A 27,144-nucleotide genomic window follows, 5' to 3' on the forward strand; every position below is an offset into this window, starting at 1 on the left:
GTTAAGTCTTCAATACTGATACTCATTTAAAAAGGTGTTTTGGGGGCACCTGGGTAGCTCAGTGGGTTAAGCCTCTGCCTTCTGCTCAGGTCATGATCTCAGGGTCCTGGGATTGAGCCCCACGTCGGGCTCTCTGCTCAGCAGATAGCCTGCTTCCCCCTCTTTCTCTGCCTGCCTCTCTACCTACTTGTGATAGCTCTCTGTCAAATAAGTAAATAAAATCTTAAAAAAAAAAAAGGTGTTTTTAATTTACAAAAGACAAAGTGGGTCTATATTTGTAAACATTTATTCTCTTGAACTGAAAAAGGCTTGCATCAGCACACATTGTACAGCCTTGCAAATTACACAGAAATTGAAAAAAAGGTTCCTTGTTCATAAGTGCAATGAATCTTTGATGTCCAGTGATCCGCTGCAAACAATGAAAACAAATCTTAAACCACTTAAGAAGTTTCCAGCACTCATCAAATGCATTTCCTTAGGTGACAAAAAATCCACAAGGAGGGGAATGCAAATAAGTGGCATTTAGTTATCAGAGGGACAATTTAAAAAAAAAAAAAAGTGGAAGTATTTTCCTGCCTAAAATGATTCCTATTCCCCTTTGAATCTAAGTGGTTTGATTACGAAGTGTTAAGAACATAATTTACTTTACACTCAATGTTCATACTACCTAAATGAATAAGGAAAGGACCCTATGAGGGAGCTCTGTATTTTCTGAAAATTTTTTCTGTGTTTAAAGATACAGGGGAAGAGTAATCTTCTATTTATGGGCTCTCCTTAGGCACCCTCCAGCCCTCCAAGAAAGACAGAACATGGTTTTGACTTGGTTATTCCACTCCTGCATTCTTTTCCCCCCAAATTCTATGTTGGGTCACACTGTGCTGGCTGCAAAAAAGAAATACAGGTTGCAACTGGTTGTAATCATTTTGAAGAATAATTTGCTGTACAATAGAGCTTTGGATCTGATACAAGAATTCAGAAATATAAAACAAAATAACTATAAAAGTTAGGAGGCATTTGAACAGCATTTCCTCAGAAAAAGCTGCTAACTCTGTATCATTCCGATGTGGATTCCTACAGTCATTTGGGGAGAAATGTGTACGTCTCCCCCTTTGCTGAATCACTGGCCTGTCTTCAAAAGCTATAACGCCATGACCACACGTCCTAGGAGTCTCTATCATGTTAACAGAAGCTCCAAATACCAAGCCAATTAAAGATGGGTGAGGACAGGGGTATCATAAAGGCCAAGGGTCCAAGGTGGCTCTGTTACTGAGAACTTGCCCTTTCCAGAATGTGAAAGTCATAGTGCTTCTTGCTTGTTCTCAGCTTAAACTTGTTAACCGAGTTAATTTGTTTCTTCAATGCATTCTGTGCAGCTGAAATGGAGGGGAATGTGGCTAAGACGGTGTATGTGGAGGCCAAGTCACTGGGTTTAGAGCGTTCAGGGTTGACAGTGTTGTCCCCGCTGCCACAGCAGAGGGGGTGACGACGCAGCTGGGGCTGGGATTGAGGGTCCCGGAGCCACCGGATCTTGGCGCCAATTTTAAAGAGTTCCCCAAAAAGCTTCTCAGCTTCCATGCGAGTTATTCCATCTGGTAGTTCAGTAATTTCCAAGACCTTCCCAACTAGAATGGAAAAGGTGTAGAATTAATAATCCCTGTAACTAAGATGGTGGGCAAAAAGTACTGAAGACCCAGATATCACATAAGAAATGAACGGGATTTTGTGAAACCCTTCAAACCCCACAAAACTAATTATGGCCGTCTTTTAAATCACTCCTACTTAGCCCTAAGGCAGGGGGTGTAGAGCTAATAGTATTAAACTACCCATCTCAGTCCTGGCTGTTAGCTGTACATAGAAAACACAGCATTGTATAGTGGATTCTCTAAGTTAGGTGTGTGTTCTTGGCTGTTTCCTGAACAAAACAGCACTTGCTGTAACCCCCAAAGCTGCTGAGTGCCCTCTGAAAGCCCTCTGCCACAGAAAAGCAGTTATCTGTCCATCAGACTGTCTCTGCGTGGGTGGAAGGACTACTTCCTTTCTCCAAGGACACAGAGGCAAAGAGTGTTATTCTACCTGTTCCTTTCACACATAACTTTTCCTTTTGGTCCCTTCATCCTTCCTAAATCCTCCTGCACCTAACTGCACTCTGAAATCTGAAATAAGACAATTAAAAGAATGTATTTTAAGAGCCCTATATAACAGACAGCACCATTTCTTGTAACATATAGGGCAGGATTTTAGGAAGCAGAAAGCCCCTTTCTGTTTAAAGACTGTTGAACTGGTCAGCAGTTTGTGGAACCACATCCAGTTGCCTCTCAGGGACATACCTGCTTCTCCGGCACCAAGATCAGTGGATGCAGCTTTTTTAGCTTGTTTCCTTCCTCGGTTTCCATGCCTGTTGCCAGACTGACCCTGAAAACCCACAATCAGATGAGAAATAAAATTCATAGTGCTGAAAAATATAACTGTAATGTTTAAACACTTAACACCTAAACATACTCAGTCTGGATTTTGTACTTCAGCAGAAAAAATTCAAACACATACCCCCTGTGGCAATGGCATTTCTGTCCCTCACTATGACCAGTCACTTGTCGTCTTTCATAAGCAAGGGTGCCCTGACGCCCCAGCACTGTCCACCGCCCTATTTGGAGTGCACGAGTGTGTGACTGCTCATGCAAACAGCACACCACCTTCTCCCTTGCCTGCTCTCAGCCGGGCCAGACCCAGACTCAATGCAGCCAGATGACACTGATAACTCAGCTGGCTAAGGCACACGGGTCTCCCTTGTGTACTGCCAACAGGTGGGCCCAGGCCGCCTATACTCTCCACCACCCAAGTATGCTTTTCTGCCAACCAAGCCTAGGTCATCAGACAGCTAGCTTTCACACCTGTTGGGCTGGAATGTGTCCGTGCAGAACAGCAGGAGGGTTGTACTGCAGAGGCTGGCCAAGTAACGGATATCTGGCATCTCCTGAAAGTCAATAACAAAACATTTCTAAGTTGTTCTCTGCTCAGTTATAAAAGTACATCCCAAAGTTTTCTAAATTGTCCAAAATAGCTCAGATAACTAGGGGTAACACATTTGTTAGAATAAAAAAAGTGCAGGAATGACATATATATATATATATATATATACATATATATATATATATATATATATATATGTATATATATATATATATATATAAAATTTTTTTAGATTTTTTATTTTTATTTATTTGAAACAGAGAGAGATCACAAGTATGCAGAGAGGCAGGCATGGAGAAAGAGAGGAGAAAGCAGGCTCCCCGGTGAGCAGAGAGCTCGATGCGGGCCTTGATCCCAGGACCCTGAGATCACGATCTGAGCTGAAGGCAGAGGCTTAAGCCACTGAGCCACCCAGGTGCCCGGTACGGACATATTTTTAAAAAGGATGAAAAGTTTCCATTTTCCCTTTAAAGAGCTGGGGTAAACTTCTGAGGAGGAATGAAGACTAATAACAGTGGCTATAGAGGAAGGTAAGTGGTGGGAACTGGGTGGAAAGGGGATAGGATGGAGAGAAACTTCCCTAATTTACCTTAACATTTGATACAAAATCCTCCAAAATAAGTCTAATACCCATTCCACCCACTTGAAATGCTAAAATCCACATTTTCTATGATGGTTAAAAATTGATATAACTGGGAGCCTGGGTGGCTCAGTGGGTTAAAGCCTCTGCCTTCGGCTCAGGTCGTGATCTCAGGGTCCTGGGATCGAGGCCCGCATTGGACTCTCTGCTCAGCGGGGAGCCTGCTTTCTCCTTTCTCTCTGACTGCCTCTCTGCCTCCTTGTGATCTCTCTCTCTCTCTGTCAAATAAATAAATAAAATCTTTAAAAAAAATTGATATAACTTATATTTCAGAAGAAGGAAAAATCCTGGAAAAACATTAAGCTATCTACCCAAAGTCACACTGCTTTTTAAAAAAAGACATTTTTTTCCCAGTAATCTTTACACCCAAGGTGGGGCTCAAACCCATAACCCCGACCTCAAGAGTTGCATGTGCTACTGAATGAGCCAGCTCCTCCCCAAGGTAGCTATTAATTACTACAAATATGTGCACTTATACCTTTATATATACTCCTTACAAACATTTCTTTTAAAGTTAATTTATTTTGGGGTGCCTGGGTGGCTCAGTTGGTTAAACATACGACTCTTGGTTTCAGCTCAGGTCTTGATCTCAGGGTTGTAATATCAAGCCACTCCACACCGTGTGGAGCCTGTTTAAGATTCTCTTTCCCTCAAGAGAGAAAAAAATAAAACAAGATGAAATGAAAGAGGGAGACTAACCATAAGACATTCTTAATCACAGGAAAGAAACTGAGGGTTGTTGGGGGGCACAGTGGAGGGATGGGGTAACTGGGTGACAGACATTAAGGAGGGCATGTGATGTAATGAGCACTGGGTATTTTATAAGACTGACAAATCACAGGCCTGTAGTACCTCTGAAACCAGTAATACATTATATATTAATTAATTGAATTTAAATAAAAAAGTTAAATAAAACAAAGATAACGCCATTGGAGGGAAAAATTCTTTCTCCCTCTCCCTCTGTCACTCCTCATCACCTCTATCTCCCTCTCAAAAAAAAAAAAAAGAAAGGAGAGAGAGAGAGAGAGAGAGAGAGAGAAAGAGAACAAAAGTTCTAAAAAAAAAAAAAACAAAAAACAAACTCTAAGGGCACCTGGGTGGCTCAGTGTCAGTGGGTTAAAGCCTCTGCTCAGGTCATGATCCTGGGATCGAAGGTCCTGGGATCAAGCCCCATACCGGGCTCTCTGCTTGGCAGGGAGCCTGCTTTCCCCTCTCTCTCTGCGTTTCTTTGCCTACTTGTGATTTGTCTGTCAAATAAATAAATAAAATCTTTAAAAAAATAATCTCTACACCCATTGTGGGGCTTGAACTCATGACTGAGATCGAGAGTTAAGCTCTTTCAGCTGAGCCAGCCAGGTACCCATTACAAACATTTTTATAGTCTTAACCAACGGGTATATTTACACTTTAGGTCTTGGGTCTAGTCTTAAACACTCTTTAAAGGGATTAATAAGTGCTGATCGCAAAAACCTTGTCCTGGAGAATGTTTTCATTTGTTAATATTCTCATTTTAGGGGCAACTGGGTGGCTCAGTCGGTTAAGTGTCTGACTCTTGATTTGGTCATCACCTCAGCCAGAGGTAGAGCCCTACATCAGGCTCCACGCTCAGCAGGGAGTCTGCTTGAGGATTCTTCTTCCATCCATACCACCCCTGCTCCCCACTCTCACATGTGTACTCTCTCTCTAAAATAAATAAATCTTAAAAAAAATCTTCTCATTTTATTTTAACCGTAAGTTTCCCAATTCACTACATTCTGCATTTGGAAGGGGATTATGCATAAGTGCTAGAAAAGCACTTCAGGGAATCATACATCCCTTCTCCTATAAGCTTCCTAACAGAGAAAAGGAAGGTATAGACTTCTCTCTGCTCTATGGAGCTCTTTTCAGATGGACACTGTGAAGGTGCTAGGGCAGCTCCCTGGCAGGACACACCCATGACACACTTGCTCCTTCCCAAGCACTATCTGAAGGGCAGATATGCCACGGTGGCTTGATGTTGAGATCAGAGAAGCATGAAGATGCATACAAAACAGTGCAAAAGAGTCAGAATTATGTTTAGACCCACGGAGCAGTACACTTTTGAAATATGGAGTTGAGCTGTAGACAGCAATAATCAAAGACTCCTCCCTATAGGCCATGCTGTGCTCCTCTTGGGGCACTCGTACTAGACCATGTATCTGGTAGTACCATATTGCCATATACTGTTTAAATTCATTATTTATAACATGTTCTATTTTTCTAAATTATTAAAGTATGTGGCTTTGTAGAAAATTTGGAAACAGAATTACAAAGGAGAAAATAAAAACCTCTCTGGTAATTCCATCACTTTAACATTTTGGCGTGTATTTTTTCAGTGTTTGTTCTACTTATGCACACATGTGCATATGTGTATATATATATATATATTTTTTAAAGATTTTACTTATTTGAGAAAGAGTGTGTGATCAGGGGTGGGGAGGAACAGAGGGAGAGGGAGAAGCATGATCTCCCTGAAATCATGACCTGAGCTAAAGGCAGATGCTTAACCAACTGAGCCACCCAGGTGGCTCTATAAGTCTTTAAAAAATTGAGACATAATTTACGTAAAATAAAATGCACATCTTTAGTGTTGGGTCTGATAAATTCTAACAATTGTAGAAGTCCATGTAATCACAACCCAAAAAGACAATGAATGTTTCCATTCCCTGAAAAAATGTTCCCTCAACTCCTTACTAGTCAATTCCATATCCCGTCCACATCACTACCTGATTTCTAACATCATAGCTTAGTTTGCCTATTACTGGATTTCATTTAATTAGAATCGCACATTAGATCTTCTTTTTGTGTCTGACTTGTTTTTTGCTTAACAAGACTCTGAACTTCATCAATGCTGTTGCACGTCAGTTTGCTTTGTTCATTCAAACTGTTGATCAATATTTCATTTTAAGGATGCCTTACAATCTGTTTAATAGTGTTTGGTTGGTGGACATGGGGTCGTGTCCAGTTTGGGCAATTATAATAAGGTTTTTATATATGTTGTACAAATGTGCATAGACATATTTTCATTTTTCTTAGGTAAATACCTAGGAGTGGAATTGCTGCATTGCAAGGTAAGTGATTAACTCTGAAGAAACTCAAATCTTTTTCCAAAGTGGTTTTAAAATTTTACACCTCTACACCCATGTGCAAGAATTTTAGTTGCTCTGTAACTTCACCTACATTCTGTTGTGTTAATCTTTTTGTTACAGCCATTCCAGTGGGGGCGAAGTGATATTTCATTCAGATTTTAATATTCCTTTCCCTAATCAACAATGAATGATGTTGAGCACCTGTTCAAAGGCTTACTAGGCATTTATAGATCTTCTTTTTTGAAATGCCCAGGTAACTTTTATTTTTAATTAAAAATAAAATTTAAATTAAGTAATCTCTATGCCCCACATGGGGCTCAAACTCATGACCCTAAGATCAAGTCAAGAGTCACATGCTCTACAGTCGGAGCCAGCCAAGTCCTGCTTTTTTACATTGAAGTATAGTTGACACACAATGTTACATTAGTTTCAGGTATACAACATAGTGACTCTACAACTTATATGCTATGCTATGCTCACCACATGCGCAGCTACCATCTGTCACCATAAAATGCCATTATAATATTACTGAGTATATTCTCATATGCTGGACTCCCCATCCCTTTGACTTATTCATTCCATAACTGCAAGTTCGTATCTCCCAACTCCTCTTTATGTATCCTGTTTTTTAAAATCACTCACTGTACTGTGAATATTTCTTCTAACAATTCTTTAAAACATGATTTGTGGATAACTGTATAGTATTCCTTATACAGATATACCAAATCTAATCCTTACTGATGGACATTTAGGTTGTTTTGCATTTTTCTGCTACAGACCAAACTCTTCTGTGGATAGATCATTGTGTGCATTATCCTTAGGATAAATTCCAGAAATTAAAATTAATGTTTTCCATATTATTTTAGAATTATCCATTTGCTGTTCCTCCAATTAGACTGAGGTCAGGTAAGGACTTCTCCTTATTCATCTTTGTATATCAGGGGCACAATGAGGACACAATAACTGTTGAATACACTTTTGAATAACCTTTTAATATATACTACTCTGATAGAGAAATTAGAAAAAAAAAAACCAAATTTATAGCATTGCATATTACTACTATAGAGAAATGGAGTCTAAGGATAGTAGTTATGGTCATTTGAACTCTATCACATAAGTAATTATTGAATGGAAGTAGTTACTAAGATAGTAATTATTAATTAGTGATGAAACATTAAGGTTAGGAGAGTATATGGTAATAAACGCATATGCCTGGGTGGAGGTGAAAACGCAGTCCTGTGGACAAGTGAAAGTAGTACCAAGGGAAATCACAAAGTGATTGGGAAGGGATGTCTTTTATCTTCAATTAAAAAAAAAAAATTAACTTCAGTGTAGTTAAGATACAGTGTGGTAAGAGTTTCAGGTGTACAATACAGTGATTCAACAGTTCCACTCAACACCCAGGGGAGGGGATACCTTCCAATCCTCTGAGGCTGTGACTAGTTTTGTGCACTTACCTTGCCCTGGAACAAAAGGTCTAGAAAACTGAGGTATGATGGAAAGGGGTGGTCCAGAGGGACGGACAGTTTTCAGGGTGGTCAGCTGAGCTGGTGCTGGCGACTGAGCTGGTGAAATAATGGGACTACTGAGTTGAGGGCTGTGCTGTAATCACAACAAAAAAACAGGTTAGCATTTTAGTGATGTTCTTTGCAGATTAACTTTTGAACAAATTTCTTATTTTTTTCAGATTACAAATATGAATTAATCATTAAAAAATTTAAACACAGAGATTTATAATTTTCAGCTCCCAAAGATAAACACTGGAACAGACTGTTTCTAAGCATATGCAGCCACACATCTACACTTTACAAAAACGAAAGTAGACTGACTATAATCCAACTTTTGAATCTTGCTTTTGTACCTGGACATTAATATTGTAGATACTTTTCCACGACAAAAAAATATACATTTATCTTATTTTTTTGGTCATGTTAACAGTTTCTTTAATATTTTGTTTTTAAACAATTCATCCCTAAAGAACAATTACCAAAAATAGTACAAAGAACTCTCAGATTTCCCAAATGTGATTTTCCTATATTTTTATATGTCTCTCTGCATATTTTTAAATCTTTATTATCTCTCTGTATACAGTTATTTTTTTTCCAAAATATTTGAGAATGAGTTGGTTACAATACCCCATCCCAAAATAACTTAGTGTCTTTTTCCTAAAAACAAGGACATTTTCTATATAATTAACCAGCATAGGCTGATCAAAATCTATATATAAGTGATTCTACTCTCTATGTAATAGTGTTCGAGAACACTTTGAAATAAAGATGTTTCTAAAAAAGTCCTTGAAGAAAAACTATTATCAAAATCAGGCAATTAACAATACAGCAATATTATGTAATCTATAGAGTTTATTCAAATTTCACCAATTGTCCCACTAACATACTTTACAACAAAAAGGAAAAAAATCTCCGCTTCTAGTCCAGAATCAAACGGTGCATTTAGTTGTCACGTCTCTTTCATCTTTTTTTCTTTTTAAAGTAGCATGGGGCTTGAACTCACAATCCAGAGATCAAGACCTGAGCTCAAATCAAGAGTTCGATGCTTAACTGACTGAATCACTCAGGTCTCCTTTTTCTTTTAAATTGGGAACAGAGACTTAGTCTTTTTTCTCTCTTGACTTTGACTTTTTTGAAGGTCATTTTGAAGATGAGTTATTTTGCAGAATGTCCCTTTGGTTTGCTGGCTGCTTCCTCATGCCCAAACTGACAAAGTACATTTGAGTGAGGTCTAAGAGAAGGGATATGTGTGCTTCTCAATGCATCACAAGAGGGAACTTGACATCCATGTGTCAACACAATCTTGGTGACATTTACTTCCATCATTTGGTTAAGGTGGTGTCTGCAAGGTTTCTTTGCTGTTAACTATTTTTTCTTTTCTCATTATAAGTGTCTTAGTGGAAGATCATATTACCTATAAACAGAATATTACTTCTTCCTTTCCAACTTGGATGCCTTTTATTTCTTTTTCTTGCCTAACTGCTCTAGGTAGGACTGCCAGTTACAATGCTGGCTGATGTGTACCTTTTAAAATCTACTGAGATTTAACTTGTGGCCTAACATACAGATGGTCTATCCAAGAAAATGTCCCAGGTACACAAGAAGGATGTAAGTGCTGTTCTTGTCAGGGAGAGTGTTCTCTATACCTCTGTTGCATCTATTTGGTTTGTTGTGTTTAAGCTCTCCATTTCCTTAACTCTTGCCTTGTTGTTATATCCCTTATTGAGAGTAGGGCATTAAAGTTTCCAACTGTTACATGATGGTTTGTTCTTATAACTATTACACCTTCTTGCTGTACTGAACTTTTGTATCTTTTTTTTTTTAAGATTTTTAATTTTTTATTTGACAGACAGAGATCACAAGTAGGTAGAGAGGCAAGCAGTGAGAGGGAAGCAGGCTCCCCGCTGAGCAGAGAGCCTGATGTGGGGCTCGATCCCAGGACCCTGGGATCATGACCTGAGCTGAAGGCAGAGGCTTTAACACACTAAGCCATACAGGTGCCCCCGAACTTTTCTATCTTGAAAATTTTTTGGATCTAGAGTCTTACTTTGTTTGATATTAGCAATAACAACCCCTATTTTCTTTCGGTTACTATTTTCGTGAATTATCTTTTTGCATCCCTTCATTTGCAATTCATTTGTGTCTTTGGACCTAAAGTGAGTTTCATAGATAGCATATAATTAGATCAGGTGTTTTTAATCCATTCTGCCAATCTCTGTCTTTACAGTTAAAATAACCACTGATAAAGAGGGACTTACCTTTGTCACTTCACTGTTTTCTATATGCCTTTTAACTTCCTCCCCACCCTCACTTCCTGCATTAGTCTTTTGTGTTTACTCCTTTTTTTGTAGTAAGATATTTAAATTCCTTTCTCATTTCCTTTTGTATATGTTCCCATGGTTTTTTTTTTGAGGTGGGGGATGGTTTGGCTTGGATATTACACCTAACATCCTAAAGTTTTAACACCCTAATTTGAATTTATACCAGCCTAACTTCAATAACATACAAAAACTCTGCTTCTTTATGGCTCGTCCCCATCTCTTTTGGTTGCTGATGTCATAAAATTACGTCTTTATACACTGTGTGCCCAGGAACATAAACTAATAATTTCTTTAAGGGTATTAGTCTCTTATTAAATTATGTAGAAAGCAAAAAGTACAGTTATGGACCATTGGTACAATACAACTAGCTTTTATATAATTGCCCATGTGTTTAACTTAATAATTGAGAACCTTATTTCTACATATAGCTTTGTCTTACTGTCTATTGTTCTACTTCACTCTGCAGGACCCCTTCGAGAATTTCTTGCACAAAGGTCTTGGCTTTTATTTTATTTTATTTTTTTAAGATTTTATTTATTTATTTATTTGACAGAGATCACAAGTAGGCAGAGAGGCAGGCAGAGAGAGAGAGGAGGAAGCAGGCTCCCTGCTGAGCAGAGAGCCCGATGCGGGGCTCGATCCCAGGACCACAGGATCATGACCTGAGCTGAAGGCAGCGTCTTTAACCCACTGAGCCACCCAGACGCCCTGATCTCGGCTTTTATCTGAGGATTTTAATTTCTACCTCACTCTCGAAGGGCAGTTTTGTCAAATACAGGATTCTTGGTTAACATTTTTTTCTTTTAACACTTTGAATATACTGGCCTGCTGCCTTTGGCCTCCAGTTTCTGATGAGAAATTTGCTGATAATCTTTTCTGAGCATCTTTTCTATGTGTCAAGTTGTTTCTCTCCTGCTGCTTTTAGTATTCTGTCTTTATTTTTTGAGACTGATTATACTGTGTTTTAGTGTGGGTATTTTGGGAGTTCTTACTTGGAGTATGTCAAGCTACTTCACGTTTATATTCATGCTGTTTATCAAATTTGTTAAGTTTTCAACCATTATTTCTGCAAATATTTTCTCTTCTCCTTTTGGGACAACTGCAATGTGTTGGTCATTTTGATGGTGTCCTACAGGTCCCTTGGGCTCTGTTCAATTTTATTCATTCTTTTTTCTGTCTGTTCCTCAGACTCGTTCATTTCCACTGTCCTGTCTTCAAGTTCTCTGATTCTCTCTCTTCAGCCTGCTCGCATCTGCTGCTGAATTCCTCCAGTGAACTTTTCATTGCAGTTATTATATTTTTAGCTCCAGAATTTCATTCTGGCTTCTTTTTAGGTTTTCTATCACTTTATTGATATTTCCTTTTTGTTCATACATTATTTTCTTATCTTTCCCTGTATCTTCCTGTAGTTCTTTGAGCAGTCTGAAGACAACAATTTTAAGGTCTTTGTCCAGGAGATCTGTCATCAGATCTTTTTCAGGGACAATTTTATGTTGACTTATTTTTTTTCCCTTGAATGGGCCATCCTGTCCCGTTTCTTTGCATGCCTTGACTCTCTGTTGAAAATTGGACATTTGGATCTAACATGTTGGTAAGTGGAAATCAGATTCTCTCCCCTTCCCAGGGTTTGTTCTGTTTTGTTGCTGTTATGGTTTTTGTTTACTGACTGTTGCAGGCTGTCTCTGTGCCAAAGATTGGCCTGAGGTATAACGCTGAGATCTTTTCAGGGTTTGGCCTATGCCTTTTCCTGGGCAAGTGCCCTATATATTGATTTGCTTTTGAATGTCCCAGCCCTTACTGTGTGGCTCCCAAAATGGACTCAAAGAGAAAAATAAAGGGAAGGAAAACAGGATTCTGGTGCTTTAAGTCCCCTAGAAGTGTCATGGGAGAGATGTGCAACAATGTGGGGAGGTGCAACAACAATGGTATTGCCCCTTTGTCTATAGCTCTGTGATCAGAAGCTGAGACCCATCATGAGAACACAAAGCCTTTGTATTTGGAGGACAGGGTCCTTTTTTGCCCACCCTGGCTTCTGTAGGCTGCTCTAGTAACAATGTGCACAGTTGCCTGTCAGGGGGTGAAGGTAAGGATAGGCACCTATTACTGGGCTAAAAGCCGAATTTGACTGAATTTAATTACAATTTATCACCCAAGCTTTTCCCTGGCAATTGCAAGCCTTCAATAGATTGTAGTGCTCCAAAACTGTTATATCAGACAGATTCTGCCAGCGCAATTATTTCCAGGTGGAGAGAGAGACTCCTGATGCTTCTACTCTGCCATTTTCCTAGAATCCTCTCTTGTCCAGTGATGATTCTTGCCTGGTGGTTTGCAGATGGTGATTTTCTAATTCTAGCATTCTTTTTATTATTTACAGTTCATATTTTATTGTAAAGAAGAGCTTCACTCTTTCCCCATTCATTCATTTATATCAGGATGGACTCATGGATTCTATTTTATTTTAAGGGTGATCATTCATTTCTTATTTTATTTCCAAAGTATTTGAGCCTGGTCCTGTGTCTCTTGACACATCTCCATCACCCTTTAAGTATTTTATTACTTTCTGGCACAGCAACATGTTCCAAAATCACCTTTTATTTTATCCTGAATGAATCCTGGCAACAGTCATTTCACTACGGAGTCCTCGTTGCTTTAAGTGGAGAATGATATTTAGAAGTACGACTTGGGTAGTAGGTGTATCTCATTCTTTTTAGTATATACACTTAAGATATTTTCCTAAATGGTATAGTAATTTATTTAATCACTTATCTCACTGTTGTATATCAAGATATTTTTAGTTTTTTAAGGTCAACAACAGGTAAGAAATAAATATCCAAGTACACATATTCCTGTGTGCTCGTTCCACAATTTTTACTGGACAAAGTTCTAAAAGTAAATTTGTGGATCAAAGGCTTATGTACCTTATGTACCTTCTACATAAATTTTTTCTTTGAGTACAGCTGACCGTTACACTAGTTTCAGGTGTAAAACACAGTGATTCAACTTCTATATACATTACTCTATACTCACCACAAATATAGCTACCGTCTGTCATCATACAGTACTATCACATTATCACTGACTACCTTCCTTATGCTGAATGCTTCATCCCCATGACATATGCATTCCACGTGCATGTATCTCCTGTATCTCCCACTCCCCCTCATTGACTATATTCACCTCTCTACCTTCCCATCTCCCATCCCTCTGGCAACCATCAGTTTGTTCTATGTATTTACAGGCCTGACTCTGCTTTTTTAAAAATTCTATTTATTTTGTTTTAATGTTTATGCATTAGTTTTGTTTTTTAGATTGCACATATGAGTGAAATCATATGGTATTTGTCTTTCTCAGTCTTATTTCACTTAGTATAATACTCTCTAGGTTCATCCATGTTGTTGCAAATGGCAAGCTCTCTTTTTTATGGTTGAATAATATTCCATTGTTTACATATCATATCTTCCTTATCCATTAGTATGTCAATGTATGCTTAGGTTGCTTCCATATCCTGGCTATTGTAATGTTGAAATAAACTTAAGGCTACTCAAATTTTTTTGAATTAGTGTTCCCCTTTTCTTTGGGTAAATACTCAGTAGAATTATTAAATTTCATGGTATTTCTATTTTTAATTTTTTGAGGAAAGTCCATACTGTTTTCCTCAGTGGCTGCACCAGTTTGCAATCCCACCACCAGCACCCTACCTTTTCCTCCACATCCTCGCCAATACTTGCTATTTCTTGTCTTTTTGATTGTAGCCATTCTGACAGGTGTAAGGTGGTATCTCATTGTGTTTCTGACCTACACTTCCCTGATGAGTGATATTGAACATCTTTCATGTATCTGTTGGCCATCTGTAGGTCTTCTTGGGAAAAATGTCTACTGAAGTATTCTGCCCAATTTTTAATTGGATTGTTTGTGGATTTGGTGTTGAACTGCTATGTGCATTCTACATTTTCAAAAATGTCACTAAACTGCCTCCAAGAAGAGTTCTATCAATTTGCAGTACCACCAAGAATGTACAGGAGGGTTTGTAATTGGACATCTCTGCCAACAATGCAAATTTTAGTCTTCTTCAGTTTTCCCAATATAGATAAAAATATTTTTATATTTTCATCTGATTAATGGCCACTGGCCATTTAGTTTTTGAGTACAGCTAGTAGCCTATAAATGATCTTTGCCCTTTTTATTCTGCTATAATTTTGTCATGTGGATTTTATTCAGTTCATCTTTAAAAATATTTATTTATTAATATTTTCTTTCAGGATTTTATTTTAGTTTTTCTCAGTAATCTCTACACCCAATGTACATGAACATAATGAACTTCCATGAACCCATTACACAGCTTTGATTGTGTTTTCCCCTGCTTTGTTCCCCTGAAAGAGTTCTGAGCAAATCTCAGGTATTATAGCATTTCATTTGCAAATAGTTTAATGTACAAATATTTAAAAAAAATATTTTTATCTAATGGAACTTTTTTTTAAAGTAGGCTCCACACCTAGTATAGAGCCCAATGACGGGCTTGAACTATGACCCTGAGAACAAGACCTGAGCTGAGATCAAGAGTCAGACGTCTAGCCTACTGAGACACCCAGGTGCCCCAGGAATTATTTTCTAAAAAGAAAAGGAAAAAAAAAAGATTCTCATACTAATGAAATTAACATATTTAAATATTCCCTTTATGCTGAAAATTGTTTTTTGAGTGTTCAATTTCAAAGGAAGATCCACAGGTTGTATCTGATTATAACTCCTGAGTATATTTTAATCTATGAAAGACTCAGCACTGGGCGCCTGGGTGGCTCAGTGGGTTAAGCCGCTGCCTTCGGCTCAGGTCATGATCTCAGGGTCCTGGGATCGAGTCCCGCATCGGGCTCTCTGCTCAGCAGGGAGCCTGCTTCCCTCTCTCTCTCTCTCTGCCTGCCTCTCCGACTACTTGTGATTTCTCTCTGTCAAATAAATAAATAAAAAATATTAAAAAAAAAAAAAAAAAAAATAAAGCTTTAAAAAAAAAAAAAAAAAAAAGAAAGACTCAGCATTAATTTTTTTATGAGATTTTTAAAAATTACTAACATATAATGTATTATTTGTTTCAGGGGTACAGGTCTGTGATTCATCAGTCTTACACAATACAGTGTTAACCATAACATACACAGTCCCCAATATTCATCACCCAGCCACCTTATCCCTCTTCCCCGCTCCCTTCTGGCAACACTGTTTGTTTCCTGAGATAAGGGTCTCTTGTAAACGGTTTGGTCTTGTTTCATTTTTGCCTCTCTTCCCCTATGATCCTCTTTCTTGTTTCTTAAATTCTGCATATCAGTAAGATCGTATGATAACTGTCTTTCTCTGATCTATTTCTCCTAGCATAATACCCTCTAGTTCCATCCATGTTGTTGCAAATGGCAAGATATCACTTTTTGATGGCTGCATTGTATTCCATTGTATATATATACCACATCTTCTTTATGCATTTACCCAGATGGACATTTGGGCTCTTACCATAGTCTGGCTATTGTGGACATTGCTGCTATAAACATTGGGTGCAGGTGCCTCAGTCTTCATTTCAAAATGCTGTTTTTTTGTTTTGTTTTTTTTTTTTTTTTTTAAAGAGAAATGAGGTCAATTTGTTCAGAAAAATATTCCATGGTATAAGCTGTTCTCCCCCACCCCCGTATTTTTTGTAATTAATAGCTAGATTTAGGGACTTGGTTAGATTCAGGCTCTGTGTTTTTTATGAGTACATTACAGGTGATGCTATGTACTTCCTTCTACACTACATTAGGAGGCAAATAATATTTGGTTGACCCACTTTTAGTGATCTTATAATTGATCAGTTGCTTCAAGTGTTGTCTGCTTAATTTATCCATTTTAAATTCTCCCATAAAACTTTTCCTTATGTTCCTGACATGTGCTGATGATTTTCTTTGATCCATTATTTTATTGAGATTCCAAAATGGTAATTTTTAAATTCCACCATTACTTTTATATTTATTGACTATATTTCTTCTACAATAAAGAGTGTTCTTGCATCAACCTTCTGGTTGCACTAATAGTTCATATGGGAAATGTAGGAAAACTACTTAATTTTCTTTATCACATTATAGATCTAGTATATCTTCTGATTTTTTTATATTAAAAATATTTTGAATATGCAAAAGTTGAAAGATAATATTTACATACTGAAAGAAATAGTGTGGATACAGAGAATGTTCAAACTTCTTTACTAAGATCCATCATATGTGACTAAAATGTTGAAAGTGTTAAAATTGTATTAAACAAAAGAAGCATCTTACCTGAACAATATTGTCTACGTTGCTAAATTCCACACACTTCTGCCCTCTCTGGTGATCACAGTAATACTTGTTTTGTTTCCACTGTGGGGGTGAGTGGGCGCGAGATTGTGGATTGTTTGGTACATTGAGCTGCATCATCACCATCCCTCCACCAGGGGGCGGAGGCGGCACAGCTGGAAAGCAGAGTTGGGACAACGGTATCAGTATACTTTACCAACTAACTGGTAGATCTTTAAATACTAAGGAAATGGCAATTAATTTTACACTTCTGAACAAAACTTTACTATCATATATGCGAGCCAGATTTAAGCCCTAGAGCTTTATGCTACAAGTGTGTGTTTAAAAAGGCATTAAAATGGGACTCTGTAGGCCTAAACATCTTATTCTAAAAACAGGTCCATAGTTATCTATAAAAGCGATTAGTTTAAAAAATAAATTAATTTAAAAATTGGTATTAAATCCACAAAGAAGAAAAAGTTTGGGATGTGGGAATCAGAAAGCACAATTTTAGTACTCTGAAATGTCTTGTAACTCTGGGAAAATCATTTAACCTCTTTTATTACATGTTCTCATCTGAAAAAGGCAGCAAAGACCTCCTTGGCTAACTTTAAAAAGTTGTTATGATCATATGCATGCACAAACACTTGTTAATTGTATGGCAGAGGTAAGTAGACTATTATATCTGACTCCTTATCTGACTTATTTCTCTCGTGTACTAGTCTACAGCACCACTAGTATTAGGCATGTATGCTGTCTGCCACCCACCCCCTCAGCGTAAGGTAAGGTAGAATTTTTATGCCTTGAGGGCCATAGTTTGTACCGCGGTAAGCAAAATGGTAGTTTCCAGTTCCCTAGAAAGAGATCCAGCCTGATTGGCTAGGTAAACCACAGAGGACTGACTGCTTAGGGACACCTCAATTATAGAAGCCCATGTTGAATGTACACTATTAGTCATTTATTTCATAATCATTTACTGTTTCTTTGTTTCTCAGAGATTTACATACGTCAATAAATCATTATAATAAAATATGGTATCATGATAAAGGATTATTTAAGATAGCATGAAAACCAAAAAAAAAGAAGCAACCAACTCTAGTTTAAGTACTAGGGAAGCCAGTGTAGAATAGGTGATTTTTGAGTCAGACCTTAGAGATGAGCAGGATTTTGGCAAATAACAGTGGATGGGCATTCCGGGCAGAGGAAGAGGTACAAAAGTATCTTCAGCATGAAAAAGCATGGTACTTTGTCAAAAACACAGTTCTGTTCGACATGAACATGTAAGCATAATTAGGAGTCTTACTTGCTAGGGAGTTTACATGGAGAATCCATGCACTCTAGACTCAGAGAAATGACATTAAAGAGACTTTTGTTTCAGGAAAGTATCTCTTGAACAGTATGTATGTGTGTGTGTGTTGGGAAGGAGGAAAGCTGGGTGTGGGGGACACGTGGAATGAGCATAATACTCAGGAGACTGCTGCAAATAAGATGTGAAAAGACTGACCAAGAATGGCGGCAGTGGGGAAAGAAGGCAGGCATGAGATCTGAAGGAATGGTGGCAGCACGAATGTGAAAGAAGAGACCTGAAGAGAGGTGATTATGACTCTGCAAACTTTTTGGTCCCTAGAGAGAGGGTGAGGTGAGGGATGCAGGTAGAGGGAGGAGTATTAAATCTAAAGTGCCTCTGACAATACCAGGTAGGGATGCCCAGATGGCAGTTGGCTATTCGGCCTCTTCTCAGCCAAAAGAAGATTTGAGAGGCGCTGGCAAAAAACAGTTGTTGAAGCGTAGAAGGTAGATGCATCTGCTAGGAAGAGCATGAAAAATAAGGAGATGATCCCGGAGAACATCAATGCTTATGAGGTGGGGAAAGAAGGAGAATCTGAGAAGAGAAACAGGATAGCAGTGTGGGAGTTACAGCAGTTGAAAAGGAAGGAGCGGATGGGAACTGTTAGTGAATTTGCAAGGCACTCTAAATACCTTGGGTATATCTCAGCATATAAGAAGCTGAAAATTGTGTTCTAGACATGCCTAAGGAACTTAATTTCTCAAATGGACAAACCATTACCTATTTTCCAGTTATATTCATACCTGCACACTGGTGGGTTTGAAGCTGCTGGGAATTGCATGGTGAAGTAGTTCGAGGAAACTGTACTTGTTCTGATCCTGGATGTGGCAAGTAACCTACTGATGAGCTAGAGGCGAAAAAATGAGACAAACACAAAAACAGCACAGTGAGATGGAGATGACTGTAAAGACCCTGAATGAACAATCCTACAAATTTATTTAAATGAAATTATTTTTCAAAGTGGTTAGGAGTAAAAATAAAATCTACCACTATTCTCTATGAGTTATAAACAATTACTTTTTGGATAAAAATCTCCTTATGTTTATGACAATAATACTGATTCTTTTTAAATCAGGAAACACCACTCCTAATTTCATTGCTCTTAGTCCTTTACAAATTACTCTAAATATGACTTTTTAATTATTCAAATAATTATTCAGAAAAGAAGAAAAATAACTTTACAAAATGGAAAAGTAATTTATTTGGATCTCACTTAGCTATATTTTAGAAAAGAGAATATGCAGTTTGACAACAATGAGACTCAGAGGATAATGTTTAACCACCTTTTTAAAAAAAGATTTTGGGGTGCTTAGGTGGCTCAGTTGTTAAGCGTCTGACTTTGGCTCAGGTCATGATCCCAGGGTCCTGGGACTGAATCCCACATGGGGCTCCTTGCTAAACAGGGAGCCTACTTCTCCCTCTGCCTACTGCTCCTCCCGCTCCTGTGTGTGTGTGTCTCTCTCTTTGACAAATAAGTAAATAAACAGATCAATAAAATCTTAAAAAAAAAAAAAAATCCAGACTACAGGACACTTAAAAAGACAAATGTGTAAAAACATTAGCAATATTTGTAGGGCAGCTGGAAATAAAAATGCCAACTAGATATTTGATATAACTAAGAAGTTAACTACTACAATTTTTAACATGTGAAAGTGTTACAGTTTTGTGGGTTAAAAATTTTTTTAGGGATTTCTATACAGAAATACTCATGAATGAAACGCCACAATATCTGAATTTATTTAAAAATCATATGGGAAGAGGATGAGGTAGAGCTTTAGAGGAAAACAGATGGGTCATTAGTTAATATCAGTAGAAGTTACGGGTACATGGTGGTTCAGTGCACTTTATGTTTATGTACATTGAAGAATTTCTGTAATAAAAAGTTAGAAATGTTTCTTTAAATCAGGCTGATAATTCTCCAGTTACTAAAAATTCATTAAGTTTTATGGCTTCTTAGTGGCAGTAACTCATTGTGGTTCAATAAAAGAAAAAAAAGGGATGTAAAGAGAGTGTGCCACAAAAGGTGATTCTGGACTACAAGACAAAATGTAAAAATAGTACTTCCTGATGTAAATTATGATTGGGATGCATTATGAGTTTCAGCTAAGCAGTGGAAATAACACAGCTCAAGACATGGTTTGTAAACATGCTGCTACTAGGAGAAGAGAAAGTTTCTCTAGAAGGTAGAAGGATTTTTAGGTTCTAATTGGGATACATGCCCCCTTGAGCCATGCAGTACCCCTCACCCTGATCTTGGTCACTAAGCACCTTCTAATGGCTTATCCAAGTTCTGAGGCTCATGAATGACAGGAAGCCACCCAGAATAGGAATAAGAATATTCAGGTTACTGAGATGAGTGAGATATCCCATACTACTAAACTACAAATTGACATTCTACTTCACCACTTTAGTGGGTTTTAGTTTTATATAGTTAGTATAAACTGGCTTGCTAGTCTCAGATTACCCCTTAAGTAAATGAATTACAAAACTGAGTTCCAAGACCAAGTGATCTCCTTCAAAAGACATGAAGACACTTTAAGGGATATGGACCGGGCAATAAGTAGCTCTCTTAAATTTCTTAAATGCCCTATTTTCAATTACCATCAAATTTGTCTTTTACAAAGGCAGAACTAGAATAGGTTAGAAAAAAAAAAAAAGAAATGCAAAAGGGTCAGCTTTTTAAATACCACTCTCATTTTAAAAATGCAGATATTTATAATACATCAAAAAGGAAAAATCGTTTTGTAGTAGTTTCAAAAATTTTTCCTTTGGGAGACATTACAAGCAGAAAGGGGACTTTTTAAAGCAAAACACCAGGCCTAGTTCTTAAAGAAGTTCATACACTTCCACTGAACAGGAAAATAAAACATCAATTCCATTAATCCATTTGGTCCCAAGCTTCCTAAAAACCATGAATGTAAATTAAAACTAATAATATCAACTTTCAAAGGATTTGAGTTCATTGCAACAAAAACTGGCCTTGACATTTACACTAGTTGTTTTGCTCTATTTTTTAGGAGCTGTCCCTTCCCATTCTATAGTACAGCCAAGTTAAATTGCTGCAAAACTGCCTCTCCAGGATCAGCAGAATGGATAAATGACGTAAATATCCAAAAGGTTTCTTCTTCTGGGTTTTCTGTAACGTTCATCTTATTCCTACAATGTTCTATGATAATTCATAGGTAAAAATTCCTCTTTTCTCTAGCTATTTGTTTTTGGCATTCTTACTGTATTCTGGAATCAAACCCATGATGGAAGAAATGATAAACACATTATGTATTTTTTAAAATCAGAAAACCACTGAAGTCTACCAAAGTCTTAAGAATGTTAAAAAATGTCCTATAACCATTTATGAATGCTTAAAACAGTCTTTTTAGGTAGTACTCCCAATGCCTCTTTGATTAGATCATGGTAATCTATTTGATACACTATGAGTGGAAATTAATTCTTATTAAGATATACTATCTGGGTACTCTTGCAAATTCAAAGTGATGTTACATTGCTATCTATTTTAATGGCTTTGACATTTAATACTTGATACAGTGGAAAGCACCATGGATTTTGGTGTCAGGAGGCAGCATGGGTTTGAGTTCAAAGTCCACTTATTGCAGTATGTCTTTGAACTTCAGCTCTCTCATCAATCAATGCGCCATTAATCCTTACCTTACTAAACTGTGAGGAAAGACCTGGCCAAATAATTCAAAATACAAAAAGTCAAATGCAAAAATGTACATCTTCATTAATGATGAAAGAACTGAATTAAAATGAGATATGTTTCTATTATGAAGCATGAGAACAAGTCAGTACCTAAAAAGACTGTAAGTCAAAGGAAGATTTTGTCAAAATACATGAAGAACCTTAAAAACAGACCTATTTTTTAACTTATTAATTCCCTCTAAGGACTTTACGCCAAGAAAGAAATTCAGATTGCTTACTAAATGGTTCAATTAAGTGAAAAAGATGAAAAAGACCTGCATGTTCTACTTCTTCGTTTTTTAAAAAAAATTTATTTATTTATTTATTTGAGATTTATTTATTTGCAAATTTACTTATTTGAGAGAGAGGGAGAGAGAGAGGGAGAGTGTGAGCAGGGGGATGAACAGTTGGGGAGGGAGGATAAGCAGACTTTGTGCTGAGCGCAGAGCCCAACATGGGGCTCGATCCCATGACCACAAGTTAATGACCTGAGCCAAAATCAATTGTCGACGCTCAATGGACTGAGCCACCCAGGTGCTCAACCTATATGAAAAGAAAAAGCTACGGTGGCGCCTGGGTGGCTCGGTGGGTTAAGCTGCTGCCTTCGGCTCAGGTCATGATCTCAGGGTCCTGGGATCGAGCCCCGCATCGGGCTCTCTGCTCAGCAGGGAGCCTGCTTCCTCCTCTCTCTCTGCCTGCCTCTCTGCCTGCTTGTGATCTCTCTCTGTCAAATAAATAAATAAAATCAATAAAAAAAAAAAAAAAAAAAAAAAAAAAAAAAAAAAAAGAAAAGAAAAAGCTATATGAAACTGTATGAAAAGAAAAAAGAGAAAAATATGAATGTGACAACAGTTAACTTAGGGTTGTAGGAATACAGCTGATTCTTGACAATTTATACTGTTTGTTATTTTCCAAAAAAGCATGCATACATTTTATAAGTATAAAAAAATAAACACTAAAAACATCCAATGAAAACTGCCTGGAAAGTTTGACTTTTAAATCTTGCTTTGGGGATTTAATTCCAGTGAATGATCTGAATCTCCTTCAGAACTCCTCAGCAGATGTCAGAGCAAGGCCATCTGGAGACAGTTAACACTGATTCTATGCAACATAAACCTTCAATTCATCTGAGGGTCAATGCACAGCTGAGCTTGCTGTCTCTAGAAGAAAATATGAGTTTTCTACCTTATAACCTTTCTGCAAGTCAAGGTGATTTCTAGCCTATCTATTTTTGTGGTGATGGTATCTATTTAGGACAACATAAATAAAACTCTCAACTAATTAGAATTTGGTCAAACTATACGCTCAATGAATAAAAATAATATCAGGTAAAAATTTTACTGTACAATATTTCAGGTTTTCCCTTAAATGCAAAAGGCCAACTTTCCTTAGCTTTCTGGTTAAATGTTCACATTTATACAAATACTCATTTACAGCTTACCTATTCCCTATACCTGTATTTTGAATTATTTGGCCAAGTCTTTCCTCATATTTCTAAAAACTCAATAGACTTAAAAGTAGAGAATAGAAAATACTTAAAAGACAAATAAAACAAAGATGGGACAAGGCCACCGGAGACAGCATTGTTGCTTTCATTGAACACTGAATTTGTGTTTCTTGGCAGCTAAGACAAAATGGTGAATCCAGAGGATAAAACTCTGCCAGGATGGTAAGAGAAGCAAGCATTTAAGCCTCTGGTAGGTACTGTATTACAGACATATCATAACCACATTCTTTGATGAATTTAAAGCATGTAGTTAATTACAGAAGAATCCAGTCTTCTTATAGGAGAGACAGTTCATATTTTACTAGGAAACTGAGGGACTGGGGTGGAAAACTGGCCCTACGATAAGATTATTTCCCATTAAATAAACAGGTAGGCTGCAAAAGCCTCTGCAATAAGGGCTAATATTTTCCTTACAAATGAACTTTGAATACTTCAGTTACAGGTATGAGAGCCAAAAGTCCACTATAATATTTCATATAAAAGATGTCTTCGGCTTGAGCACTGTAAGGGTAGCTATAATCAAACACAATCAACCATAAATATATCTGTTACTGTTGGGAGAATGATTTTGAGAAGGACCATATTCTGACCAACCCATTAGGATGAACTTGATATCATTAAGCAGAGGCATTATTGGACCTGTTGGATACACCACTTTAGTAACTCAGTGAAGTGGTAGAAAGCATCAGCCAAACAATAGTTTTAGCTTTATTATAGTTGATCTTAAGCTGCTCTTTCTGGCAGTAATTTAGCTACTTATTAGGTCTGCTCTTAGAGTGACACCATAATATTGCCATTGACATGGAGGATAATTCTTATACACCAATGGGTAAGCTAAGGAACACAATCCTGTTCCTCCAATAGTTTCATCAAATCTTTTAAATACAATTTCAAAAGATGAGATGCCAGAATAGTATCGTTTCATATTGTTTAAACCAATATTTCACCTATTAGAAATTGACTTCTAGCATGACAACATTTCTGTTAAACTGCTCCCTAGAGGAACTGGTGAAACTATAAAAAAGCAACTGCTTAAAGCCTCTGGAAATGGTTCTAAGGCTGACCAGTATATAAGAAACATCTTAAGAACATCTATAAAAATCTGGCAGGAAAGGTTAGTCTGGTATTTGAACCAAGACTGCTCCCCCTTGACCCCCCAGTTTAGTGAGGGATAGACTACTCCAGAGAGCTGCAGCCTCCAAAACATGGAGCTTTCTCTCCTTGCAGCACCCAGATGGAGGGCTTTCTTCCAAGGAGGAGTGGTATGTCACCTTTCTCATCCTGCCCTCAAGTACCTGTGCCGAAGCTAAGTCCAAAGTGAGTGAGGTTGAGAGGTGGAAACTCCTATTCCCTCAACCTCCATTTGTGGAACTGAGGGTCTACTTCAGGTGTGACATGCTGAGCAAGTTCTGGACCCTGGCATGATCACTCTTGTCCCAGCTCCTTAAGTGAGGATTCCATGCAAGAGGTAACGTGAGGACCCCTCACTCTCCACCAAATATTCAGCTCATAGGGGAGATAGGGTGTGATTTTTAGAGAAGCCTACAATGTCCATATCTCCATCTCCAGAGCTCTCACTCGGAGATTCTTCTGAGAAGCAAACCTCATAAAACAGATAGGACCTAATTTCCTCCCAAGAGAACTATCTTCAGTTGCAACAGAAAGGGAAAAAGTTCAAGTCTACATGTGTGGTCAAGAACAGCAGAGGTTCTGTAAAGACAACTGGGAGAGTCAGGCTAAACTGTAGGCCTGCTAGTTTGCAGGAGGGCATCAGGTGAAAAAAATAGCTGGAAGGAGTCTTCTTGAGGTCAGAATAAAAATCAAACACTGACCCCAGAAACTTGACCTTCAAAGGAGCCAGATTTTGAAAGGATTACTTTGTAGAGCAATTTATGCACCAGGGCATTTCTAAAAACAATAGAGCAACCGGCTAACAGGTAGTAGAGTTTAACAGTTGGGTGTTTTTTTTTTTTTTTTTTTTTAAAGATTTTATTTATTTATTTGACAGACAGATCACAAGTAGGCAGAGAGGCAGACAGAGAGAGAGGGGCAAGCAGGCTCCCTGCTGAGCAGAAAGCCCGATGAAGGGCTCGATCCCAGAATCGTGGGATCAGCTCAGGAGCTGAAGACAGAGGCTCTAACCCACTGAGCCACACAGGCACCTCAATAGCTGGGTGTTCTAAGGGAGAGAGGAACAGAGTCCTACTAAAACAACTGTCATCCTAGAACGACTATGAGAATACCCAAAGCTTTCCTTCCTTGAGGAACATCAGAGGTAGAACTTTGGAGGTGGGGGAATGGGGAGGAAGTTTACGAAGACTTCACTAAAATGATCCAGATCCAGTAAGTCACTAAACAAATAAAGTAAACAACAGGGGTGCCAAGGTGGCTCAGTTGGTTAAATGTCCGACTCATGATCTTAGGATTGTGAGCTCAAGTCCTGTGTTGGGGTCTATGCTGGGCGTGGAGCCTACTTTAGATTAAAAAAGAAAAAGAAAAGATGAAAAATGTAAACATCAGGCACCCAAAGCTGTTACAATATATAATCTAAAATGTGTAACTGAAAAAAAACATGGGATATGCAAAGAAATAGCAAAGTATGACTTACACATTAGATAAAAGCAGGGAACAGACAGTTTCTGTGAAAAAGAACAGATTTTTCACATTCATTAGAAAAAGACCATCAAGTAATCATTAGAAAAGAAGCTCACAGAACCAAGGAAACCATGTTTAAGGAAGAAAAAATGGTGACAATATCACATTAAAAAACAGAGAATACTAATAAAGACACAGATATTATAAAAAAGAACCAAATGGAAATTATGGCATTGAAAAACAGATAAAATAAAAAATTCATTAGATGGGCTCAACAATAGATATGAACTGGCAAGAGAAAGAACAAGTGAACTTGGAGACAGATAGATCATGCAAGCTGAAGAACCAAGAGAAGAAAGAACACAGAGAAAAAGGAGCCTCAAAGAAATGTGGGACATCATTAAGTATACCAACACATGTATAATGGGATCATCAGAGAGAAGAGAAAGAGAAAAAAAAATTCCAAGAAATAATAGCTGAAAACATCCAAAATTTATTATAAAACAAAGACTTACTCATCAGGAACCTCAATGAAATCTAAACAGGATAAATGCAAAAATCTGAAGAGACACCATAATAAAAATGCTGAAAATCAAAGACAAATAGCAAGGAAAAAAAATTACTGGTTACTTAGAATGGAATCCCACTAAGATTAATAGCTGACTTTACAGCAGATGGGATCCCGGAAGGTAAGGAGACAGTAGGATAACACATTCAGAGTGGTCAAAGGGAAAAAACTGTCAACCAAGATTCCTATATCCAGCAAAGCTATTCTTTCAAAAATGAGAGGTAAAATAAACTTTCCCAAGTAAATAAAAATATTTACCTTACAGTAAATACTAATTAGAATATATGTAAAATGATAAGTAGTATTGGGATCATGGACTGAATGTTTGCTTTTCCTACATTCATATGTTGAAGCCCTAATTCTAATGTGATGGTATTGGGAGGTGGGGCCTTTGAGAAGTAATTAGAGTTAGATGAGGTCATGTGGCCCTGGTCCAATGGACTTAGTACTCTTTCAAGAGACATTAGTGAATTTTTCACTCTCTCTGCTTGTACATGCCGAGGAAAGGTTATGTGAGCACATAGCAAGAAGGTAGCTGCTGACAGCCCAAGGGGAGAGTCCTTGTCAGACACCAACCCTATTGATACTTTATTCAATCTTGGA

At 37.7% G+C, this 27,144-nt stretch overlaps 1 protein-coding gene across 1 annotated transcript in view; it reads right to left on the reverse strand.

Moving 5' to 3' along the window:
* Positions 1–268: 268 nt before the first annotated feature.
* R3HDM1 (R3H domain containing 1) overlaps positions 269–27,144 on the reverse strand; it is a 203,944-nt gene continuing 177,068 nt past the window's right edge. The window contains 6 exon segments of the mRNA XM_032353828.1: positions 269–1,622; positions 2,328–2,412; positions 2,889–2,971; positions 8,172–8,316; positions 16,831–17,003; positions 18,919–19,022. Of these exon segments, the coding sequence (XP_032209719.1) occupies positions 1,264–1,622; positions 2,328–2,412; positions 2,889–2,971; positions 8,172–8,316; positions 16,831–17,003; positions 18,919–19,022 (949 nt within the window). The 3' untranslated portion in view covers positions 269–1,263.

This window comes from Mustela erminea, chromosome 8 (genome assembly GCF_009829155.1).
Source record: "Mustela erminea isolate mMusErm1 chromosome 8, mMusErm1.Pri, whole genome shotgun sequence".
Lineage (NCBI taxonomy): Eukaryota > Metazoa > Chordata > Mammalia > Carnivora > Mustelidae > Mustela > Mustela erminea.